Below are 10,587 nucleotides of genomic sequence, written 5' to 3'. Positions count from 1 at the left end.
CCCTGGGAATGAATATTAAATATGGTCATTGTCCTGGAGGAGTTCAGTACTCATTTAACAGGTATTTATTAAGCCTCAGTTAGGCTGTAGACACTGTTCCAGACCCTGGAGTTAAAGGAGGGAGCACAGGCCAGGTTCCTATTTTCCAGAAATTTACTAACAGTAGTAAAAGTTCCAACGTTCTGTAAACGTTCTATATGTGAAGACATTTTGGCCCCGGGTCCTGGTATTAAAGCATTCGGGCCCACCTTCTAACTGAAGCTGTAAGGCTGAGACTGAATGAACTTTCTCCGTTTGTTAGGTTGGTGGTGTCGTGGGCCCACGGGGACCTCCGGCGGCTGCCCTCGGCCCTGCTGCCGGCTCTGGCTCCCCAGGGGAAAGAGGAAGGGTGGAGCCAAGAACTGTGTCCTCGGAGACTCATGTGCCCCACTCCCCTTACCAGGAGGTGGCAGTTATCTAGTGGCAGTCTCAGCTCCAGCTGTCCCATCTGTCAGGTGAGAGGTCTTCACTCAGGCCTGATGGCACCATCCAGGTCGTCAAGGATGTCACGGGGTCCACCGGTGAAAAGTGAGGGTTGGGGGACCTATCAAGGCAAAGAGGGGAAACCCTCCCACCGCCAGCTGAAGACCAAGTGGGAGCCTCAGGCCCAGCTCCTCTCAGCCTGAGAGGTCTTTCCTCCCTCTGGCTTTAGGAGGGGATGACCGCAGCGAGACCCAAACAGGAAACCGATGGGTGTGACAGGACTCAGGAGAGGGAAGGTCGCTCTTGTAAGGCACGGCTGTGACCAATTGGTAATGTCTCCTTTGGCCCACCAACAGTCCCAACAAGGCAGACACTTATCCGTCCCCTTGTCTGATGAAGAAACTGATGTTAAATAATTTGCTCATGGTACCATGGCTAGATGAGTGGGTAAGCTCAGTTGGAGGAGAGGGGAATGTGAAAGAAAGAGAATACATCTTATTCAAAAACATTTGGTGAACATAAAGAAGTACCCAAGATGTAATACTAAGTGAGCAAAGGATGTTACAAGGCAGTATGAGTCCGGTGTGATCCCAGCTTCAATAAAAGTAGATGTGTGTGTAAACAGACACACAGAAAAGGCTGACTGCTCGAGGGAGACATTCAGGCAGCTGGCTAGCCCACCACGCTGTCCACCCACCGGCCCGTCCATCTGTATATCTAATCCTATCTACCCCTGCTTCCTATCAATATCTATCTATCTAATTGCTGGTGCCTTGAACAGTTTTGTCTGTAGCCGTGAGGAGCTGCAGAGAACCATGTGTCTCCTGCCTGAGGACCCAGGCATGCATTGACAGAGCTCTGCTGTCTTTCAGCACCAAGGTTTTATTCTTGGTCACTTCCCTGACATCACGGGGTCAGGCTAGTGACCCTGGCTTCCCTAGAGCCAAGCTCCACCAGACAGAAGAAGAGCAGCAGCAAAGAGGAGAGACCACTCCTCTGTCACTCTGTCACCTGTGTGGCCACAACTTACCAGGCGCTTGGTGAGGTCCCAGGTGTGGATGATCCTGGCTGGAATCACCCAGGCATCATCTTGGTGGCAGATGTCACAGTGATAAAGGCCAGCAAAGGCCAGAGCTTGGGTCATACGAATGAGAAGCCAATCTGCCAGGAGCAGCCTGGAGAAGGAGGTGGGAGAGTGAGGGGTGGCGGCACGGCTGGTGGCAGCTCCTGAATTACACAGAGCGACTAAGGCAGAGGTCCTGCTGCTTAAGGAGAGAATGAGGATCTAAAAGGACACAAGACTCTCCTTTCCTCGGCCATCTCGGTGGTGCCTGTTGACTCTGTTCCTACCATGTCTTCTCACTAGACTTTCAGGATCAAGCAATTCCTGGCCAAGAAACAAAAGCAGAATCGTCCCATTCCCCAGTGGATTCGGATGAAAACTGATAATAAAATCTGTTACAAGTCCAAGAGGAGACATTGGAGAAGAACCAAGCTGGGTCTATAGAGTCACACATAAGATGGCACACACATTTATGCTGTATCAAAGTCACGTGCTCTTACCATCTCACTCCACTCTCTAAACATTGCTACTATCGGGGTAATAGGGTGTGTTTTATTAGGGAAGTGATTTTTTCGTTTTTGTGCCTCTGCGCTACTCTGTTTATTCAGTAATAAATACATGAAATGTTTTTTTTTTTAAAAAAAAAGAGGACGCAAAGATAAAAACATCCATCACTCATGTTCCCACCACTCAGCAACAACCCCCTTCAGTTGGCTACTAGTTGACCTGTACAGTAAGACACCATAAGGATTATCATCACCAGATTACAGCTGAGAAAATTGTGCAGAGAGGTTAGGAAGCCCGCCCTGTCACACCAGAGTTGAGTGGCACAGCTGCGACTCAGCAGTTGGGTTGGGTTGTCCCTAGCTGCCTCTGTTCAGTGCTCCCACTGCTTGCTCACCAGTGCCAGCCTCCTCCTCTGGATCCACCCCTCCGCTGGGGCCCAGAAATGAAAGCAATTAAGCCAGGGACTCAGCAAGCAGGGAATGGGCTGCGGACATGGGGCTGGTCACAGGGTATGGGTGGGAAAGCCAGCTAGAGGCAGTTCAGTCTGGACATTGCCTGGTGCCAGCTTGAAGCCAGACCTACCTGAGCCCCCAGGACGGTGGTGCAGGGCCCAGATCTGGCCTCTCTGCTGGAGTCCCTCCAGAGACACCAGAGGGAGTGGGGGTGCCAGGACAAAGGCAGAGTCCCTTCACTCTCTGGACTAGAAGGACCAGCTCTTCTGCTTACCAGCTGCCTCATCCTAACCTTCACTGAATTTTTGCAAGACTCCGTTGCAGTACCTGTAAAATTCAGCTACTGTTTGCTCTTTTGTTGAGTTTTTACAAAGTTTAAATGAGACAAGACTTTCAAAGTGCCCTGCAAACTATGAAATACAAGGCAGCTGTCAGCAGCTGGCGACTGCCTGGCCACTGGGCTGTGCCTGTAATGGAAAGGAAGCCGAAGCTCCACAGTTTCAGTCTCAGCCAGCAGGCTGGCGGGTGGGCAGACACAGGGACAGCTGCCCCCGGGCATATTCACACCCACAAGGAGAACCCTCCTCACAAGCCCTGGGGGCCTGAGCCTGACACTCACAGGCTGCAGGTCAGAGTGTGAGTGTTAGAGGCTAGTGGGGGGTGAGGGGAGAGTAGAGCTTGAGGGTGTTTTCTGCAGGCAGCTGTGCTCGGCCTAGCTTCCATCCTCCAGGGCCACCAACCACAGACCGCTTCCTTCCAGGTGACGGGAGCAGGCTTTCCCCTACAGTCCCACCGGCTGCCCCGGGCAGGACAGCTCCTAAAGCGCTTCCAGCCAGGCCTCTCGCTTTGGCACTGCAGCGGGGCAACCTCCTCACCATGCACCTGGTGAGCCCGGGGTGATGGAAATGGTGTCTGGATTGGGGAGAGGAACTAAAAATGGAACATATAATATCACAGGTCTTGAAAAATGAGGTCTGTGGTGGGTGCTGGCACTGTGACTGCCTCAGGAAGGTGTGGGGCGTTTTTTAAGTGCCTCCAACCATCCCAACCTCACTGTCAGCTGGTGGACTTTGGTCCTGAGTGTCGCTGAGAGGTTCTGGAGCCAACAAGGTTCCCATCTGGCCCTGCAACTTCCGAGCTGTGCAAATCTGGGACAGAGTTCTGCCCATCTCTGTGACTCAGTTTCTTCAGCTATGAACAGAGAACATACTGGTACTGATCTCTGGAAAGTTATTGTGAGGACTGAATGAGATGATCCAAATAAGCACTGGGCCTTGTGCCCAGCATGGAGGAATCAGAGTTGATGGTGATATTGTTAGGCAGGGAAATAGATATGAGCAGGGTGGAAAGAGAATAAGGCTAGGAAAGCCCACCTAAAAGACCCAGAGTTAATTGCTCAAAAAGCCAGGAGCAACTTGGCCTGGAATGTTTGAATATTCCCCAGATAAGGGATGGTACCTCAGAATAGCCCATGTCTATTGTGTTAATCATGCAGGCCCAGCTTTTTTAAAAATTTTACCTATATACTGTTTTTTTACCCCCCTTCGGCCCTAATCAAGTAGTTTGCAACCGAGGCAACTAATTTAGCATGCAGGCCCAGCTGAAAACAACATAGTGAAAGGCAGGAAGAATTCCATCTTAAAAATAAGATTGCATTTTAATAACCCAGGAAGTTAAGAAGTAAGATTCTTAACTTACTCTTTAGCTGAAAACAACATAGTAAAAGGCAGGAAGGATTCCATCTTAAAAATAAGATTGCATTTTAATAACCCAGGAAGTTAAGAAGTAAGATTCTTAACTTACTCTTTAGCAAATAAAGACAGTAACTCCGCCCAACTTGTGGGCTGGGAAGGCAGTCTTGTTTGATATGCTCCCAGACCAAGACCCCAGTATCCCAGGGAGGAATCAGAGCAGGAAGTTCCTTGTGTTAAGTTAATTCCAAGTATTGAAAGATCACTTAATAAGTTTGCACCCCGGCCCTTAGTCACATTCCTGAAGAATCCTTAAGAGGAGGAACCCCCCAACCTTTCAGGGCACTCCTCTCTCTGAAGTCTCCAGCAACTGCTAAGTGCGTAACCTTTTAATCTTTCTTTCCCTCTCCAACCCTTCTGGGTGCCTCTCCTCGCTCAGGTGGCCTGTACTTTTTCCCTTTAAGTAACTTTAAATAAAACTTTTACTCTGCTTCACTACTGTGTCTCTGCCTCTCTGCAGAGGACGGTTCTTTGTGGCATCGGGGACAAGAACCGAGGAAAATACACAACGCTCTCCCAACAATATGACACAACAGCTGTACTGACTTAGAATAACATCTGTGACATATTCTTAAGGAGGGAAAGCCACGGTGCAAACACTACATAGAGCTGTGCTGTGCAGTATGGGGGCCACCAGCCACAGGTGCCCATTTAAATTAAATAAAATGGGAAATTTAGTTCCATAGTTACACCAGCCACACTTTAAATACTCAGTAGTCACATATAGCTCCCGAATTGGAGAGCAAAGATCTAAACCATATTCATCACCATAGAGAGTTCTACTCAATAGTGCTAAATAGTTCGAGCCTATTTTTGTAATTAAAAAAAAATTGTGTGTACTTGAAAAGCATGCAGAAATATATGGAGGGGTACCATGTCTCTGCTCCGAAGGAATATAGTAAATATAGGAACATGACAATGAATGGGGGTAAACTTAACTCCCTGGAACTCCCCGAGCAGAGAGCAGCATGCCACAGAACTGCTACCCACAGGTCCTACCCCTGCAGCAGATGGTGGCAGGAGGGGCCCCCACAAGCCGGGGTGCAGGCCCCAGTGTCTGCTGGGGAGGAGCAGAGGCTACTGACTGCAGCGGCCTCATTTGCTACAACATCCTAGGGCTGGGATGAAGGCACTCATCCTGGGGAGCCAGGCAGGGGTGGGAGCCTAAGGCAGGAACCCCACAGGAGGCAGAGCGGGGCTGGCAGGCTGCGGGTGGAGGGACAGCGAGTCGGCACCTGCACAGAGGCAGCCCTGGGGGTCGAGGCCTTTCTCCGTGGGGATGGCCACCAGGTACTGCAGCAGGAAGGCCTTCTCCCGCGTGGTCAGCACCCCCTGACAGTTTTCATCCGGACGCCCGCCGAGTGTCACTGCCTCCTCGGCCACCTCCGAGTAGGACACCAGGGCCTTGCGCACCAGATCGCTCCACGGGGCGGCCTCTCGGCGTTCCGGCCCTCAGCTTCAGGACGGCCTTGGCCGCGATGATTTCGAAGAAGGATGGGCTCCCGAGGCTCGTGTCTGGCAGAGCATCACGGATGATCTCAACTCCATGGCTGTCACTTAACGTCTTCTCGTTGTTTCTCACGCGGAAGCATTTCAGAGACAACAAGGACAGGGGGCAAAAAAGAGGGCGTCCTGCTCCTGACCGTGTACAGGTACGGAAGGGATTCTTTAATAGCGTCTGGCTCAGGAGCTTGGGCAGAGGACCGGTCAAACCGCGTGCCGCGGGGATGTCCGGGCTCCGTGAGCAGGTCCCAGAGGGTGGGGAGCCTGGCCTGGGGCGCCTCCGCGGGCTCCTCCGGCTGCTCTGGGTACTGCAGGCTCACCCAGTCCTGCCGGGGCCGGCACTTCCGCAGGGCCTGCCGCACGCGGTCCAGCCGGTCCTCGGCCTCATCCTGGGAGGAGGCCCGCAGGGTGAGCCTCCGGCCGCGGGAGACCAGCTGGGGGCGGCCGTCGCTGTGGGCCGGCCGCGCAGACCCGCAGCGCCGCGGGGAGCAGCTCTCCGCGCACGCGCGCTCCTCCCGCTCAGGCAGAGGCGGAGCTCCCGCGGGGAGAGCTCACCGCCCAGCTCCTTGCCGAGGCCCCTCGCCCGCCGCCACTCTGCCGTGCCCAGCGTCCCGAGACCCCGGAACGGGCTGCAGAGCCCTGGGGGCAGAAAGAGGCGCTTCAGACCGCAGGCCTGCCCCTTTACCACCGAGAATAGCCCCGAGTCTGAGGTCCGTGGTGGGTGCCGGCACTGTGACTGCCTCGGGAAGGCCTGGGGCGTTTCTTGAGTGCCTCCAACCATCCCAACCTCACCGTCAGCTGTGGTCTTTGGTCCTGAGTGTAGCTGAGAAAATAAAAGCACTCAGTCTTACATGTGGTGGATATTCAATAAATAAAAGTTTCATTCTATCCCTCTGTCTTTGGGAGTAATATATTGTTGCTGGACAAAATACTGGGAAAAGTAAATATTGGGTCTCTTCCACTTGCTTGTACACTTCATGTAATAAGTTCTCCTTTAAATGATCGTTAGATTTGTAATAAAAGCCTCTGGATCCATAAAAAAATAAAATAAAATAAAAATCGTATGAAGAGACCACAGAAGCCAGAACGGAAGAGGAATCAGGATTTAATGTGAATATGTAAAGATAAATGTTTCAGCGGTGTCCAGGCCGTGTACCCATGATTCACAGCAAACAGCAGGACTCGGACATATTTGCAACGTGCAGTCAACTGCATCATCCTTTGGAAAATGGAGAACTTTGCCACTGCTTTTGATTGCAGGGAATTTCTGGGGCTTTTCCTGAAGTTCTCGCCCTTGGCTCTGACTCCGTATTTAAAATTTGGAGAGCACGATTGAGGGCCATCAGAGTACTGCTACAGTCGTGGACACAGAAGGAGACACCTGCCTTTTAGGACTTCTCTCAGTCAGGATCCCGGGGATTTGGGAAATAAAGTAACTCTTGCACTAAGTGTGATTATGCTACAGCATTTGAAAACTATTATGCCTTTCCGATAAGGTGTATAACCCCGATCTCAGTATCTCCTATATGTCTTGTATGAAATGTGTTGCTGAAGAACCTTTCTATAAATTAATAATATGGATGCCCTGAATTAAGGATTAAGTTTCCAAAGTAATTTCTGAAACAAAATACTAATGTATTACACTAGGATGTTAAAAATAAAAGGACCAGAAAATGTGCTTCATGTCATTGAGAGCTTAACTTGGGGCTAGATCACAGTTGACCTTTGTGAATTGCACAGGTTTGAACTACCTGGGTCCACTTATATGTGGGTTTTTTATTCATAAATATATTAGAAAAAGATTTTGGAGATTTGCTGCAAATTAAAACTATTTTACTGTAAGAATACAGTATATAATACATAGACAAAGTGCATGTTAATTGACTATGTTGCTGGTATGGTCAACAATAGGTTATTAGCAGTTAAGTTTTGGGAGAGTCAAAAGTTGTACACTGATTTGCAATTGCATTAGGGTCAACACTTCTAACTCCTGCATTGTTCAAGGGTTAGCTGTATTTAACTCATGCCAAAGTTTGAGAAGTTTATTTTGAAAGGAAGTAAAGAAAGAAAGGTGGTTATGATGAGAAAAAAAGTCTTTGAAGTGTTTCTGTGCAAAATAATATTCTAAATACAATTTTTAAAAATCAGTCAAGGATATTTCAAACTTATCCAAGTTTGGGCTTTAAGAAGTCTAGCTTCTTGTGAGAAAGGGATTCAGTATTGATGCTAAAGATTTCAGAAACCTGATTGTAACAACAGATTCATTTCTAAGGCCAGTTGGGAATCAACCCCACTCAAAAACCATTACTATATACTAGACACTAGCAATAAGATGAAGCCTCTTCTGTCTTGGCATTTACATGCTAGAGGTTGTAACAGGCAACAAAGACTGAAATACAATAGATTATAAAAAAGGGCTGTGAAGGAAGCAACTGGGTGCTGGTTACATTATTTCAAGAAAATCGTTTAACCATTCTGACTTAAATATCCTATGTATCTTCTCCATGTGTGCACACAGGGTAGACCTCCGAGAAGCAGTGGTGTTCTTGTAGGTTAGTAGCTCTGATGAGCCACGGTGGGATGTGGAGGGTTTCTCACACCAATGTAGAGGGCTATTCACTAGTCACTGAAAGGTTTCAGACTCTCCCAGAATGGATTGTTCACCCCCCAGGGCCCTTCCTATAGCAATTTTGGAGTAATCACTGATTCAGTGGTAGTCCTCATATAATAGAGTGGTGAATTAATAATCAGACATGGATATACTGAGAGTTTAAAGAAAATGGCAACATTTTAGAATAACTGTAAAGTGTATTTCCCTCTCCACTGCCTTAATAGGTGTTTGTTTTGCAGGTAAGCTACTTTTCCTGGAAGCAGAATGTCTCAGACTTTAGCTTTGAAGAGGAAGAGTTCAGTTGCCAGGACTGAAGGAGCACTTTTGAATTTCCCATGATGCCAGACCCAGTGGCTTCCTTGGGAAACTCTGCACCACCTCCACCCTTACCCTTCTCTTAACCAACCCCCACTATCCCTGGGCTGCCAGAAGCCAGGGCCACCCAGATGTGCAGCCCAAATCCTGTCTCTCTCAGTGGGAAGGGGGTTCTGGAGGGAGGTGTCTGTAGCTTTTGATCGGGGAGGGGACGCTTGGACTCCCTGATTCTCAGCAAGGACTTGCTCAGGTGGTGTGGAGCCGATCTCAGCCTGAGCCTAATGTGTCATAAATGAAGGGAGGGACTAGGCAGGGGAGGGGCACGCAGTTGCTAAGGATATGTGAGCATCAGAGAGCTGTCATAATGGTTCTGCTCTGGCTTAAGGGAGCTGCTCTGGTCCTCTGGCTCATTGTGCCCTGGAGCCTTTGCTGCCATGTCCTGGCTGCGTTTCTGGGCCCCGTGGCTTCTTGTGTTGCTACCATTGTGGCTGCTGGTCCAGGCAGCTCAGCCTCCGGGTTGGGCCCTGGACCCTGTGCAGCTGACCCCCAGACCCCTAGGGCCAACCGAGTCCTGGTCTTCGGATCCCTCCAATCTCCCTCTTGAATTTCCCCATCCACATCAACAACTGATGCATCCTGTGGTTCCTTTCCTGTACACTGGTTCAGCTGGAGAGCTGCCCCCAGGGCCAGATCTTTGGGACAAGCCTGGCCAGCATCAAAGTCTCCCAGAGGTGGTTCCGGTGGTAAGTTGAGACCAGAATCAGGTCCTACATCTGCCTCCTTGACTCAAAACTGAGACTAAAACTATAAATGTAGATCAGGCTGAACACCAGTCATTTGAAATACTTGTTCCACCTCTAGGTAGTGATAGTTCAAAACCAACAAGGTTTATTGTTTCACCTCCAAACTCGAAGAAAGATGTAGCTCAGTAACGACGGCTTACCAAAGTTCTCATTGGAACTCCAGGCTGATTTGCAAAGAAACATCTAAACCAACAATTGCACGATAATTACTTAGATCCCAATAGGGATGTTGTCTATGCTAAGGAGAAGCTACCTGTAGAGTTTCTGGGTGGCCCACATCAACCTCCAGGCCCTGTGGAAGTTGAAGCTTTCTCCCAGAAAAGTGTCCCCATTCATCATGGACAGAAAGTTGAGGAGGCTGAATCTTTCTCTCCCCAGGTGGATTCCCAGGGTCAGCATCCAGAGTCCCCTGAAGAGCTGGAACCACTTCCATTGAAGCAGGAGGCTTCGTCTCAGCCTGCAGAGCCCCCGGAGACAGATGAAAACCCTGCAAACCTGCAGGCGGCCCTGAGTGAGCCTTCCTACACTCCTGAAGAGGCTGAGCCTCCAGTCCAGGAGGAAGCCCCAGCTCAGCCTCCAGAGCCCTCTAATGCGGCAGAATCTTCTCAAACCCAGCAGGAGTCTCCAGCTTGGCCTCCAGACCCATTTGAGGAAGTTGTAGCACAACCTCCAGTCTATGATGAGGTGCCAGTTCCAGCTATGGGGCAGAATCAACCTCAGGATTCAGACTTGCCCAGTGTCACTGTGGAACCTGTTGGCCTGGAGCTCAGCATGATTCCGGAACCTCCACCTCTAGGTCTAGAGCCGTCTGAGACAGGTTTTCCTTCACTGACTCAGAATTCGGTCATGAACACCACCACAAACAACATATGTGAGCTCTGTAGCTGCACAGACGAGACGCTGGCGTGCGTTGGTCTCAGCCCAGAGCGGAAGCTCCAGAGTGTGCCCGTGCCAGAGCCCAACGCTCACAATGGCACCTTCACGATCTTGTAAGAACCGCCTCTCTTCATTTGTTCTCTGCATCCTGCCTGACCTGGCAGCATTTTCCTCAAGGACTTCCTGACCCTCATTTCCATACCCTGTGCGGACTGATTTTCTGTTTTTATCTTTTGTTAACTAT

The 10,587-nt window shown here is 49.9% G+C and overlaps 1 protein-coding gene and 1 pseudogene across 1 annotated transcript in view; both read left to right on the top strand.

The window, feature by feature from the left end:
• Positions 1–1,813: 1,813 nt before the first annotated feature.
• Positions 1,814–2,154, top strand: LOC118909343 (60S ribosomal protein L39-like; annotated as a pseudogene).
• Positions 2,155–8,098: 5,944 nt separating this feature from the next.
• The window catches only part of LOC130678843 (leucine-rich repeat-containing protein 37A2-like), a 46,162-nt gene continuing 43,673 nt past the window's right edge, over positions 8,099–10,587 (top strand). Inside the window, exons 1-2 of the mRNA XM_057501304.1 lie at positions 8,099–9,407; positions 9,846–10,456. Of these exons, the coding sequence (XP_057357287.1) occupies positions 9,099–9,407; positions 9,846–10,456 (920 nt within the window). The 5' untranslated portion in view covers positions 8,099–9,098. The remainder of the gene's footprint in view (positions 9,408–9,845; positions 10,457–10,587) is intronic.

The sequence above is a fragment of the Manis pentadactyla genome, chromosome 4, assembly GCF_030020395.1.
Source record: "Manis pentadactyla isolate mManPen7 chromosome 4, mManPen7.hap1, whole genome shotgun sequence".
In the NCBI taxonomy this organism is placed as follows: Eukaryota; Metazoa; Chordata; class Mammalia; order Pholidota; family Manidae; genus Manis; species Manis pentadactyla.
The sequence above is the reverse complement of the archived record's forward strand: the minus strand, read 5'-3'. Positions and strand labels throughout refer to the sequence as shown.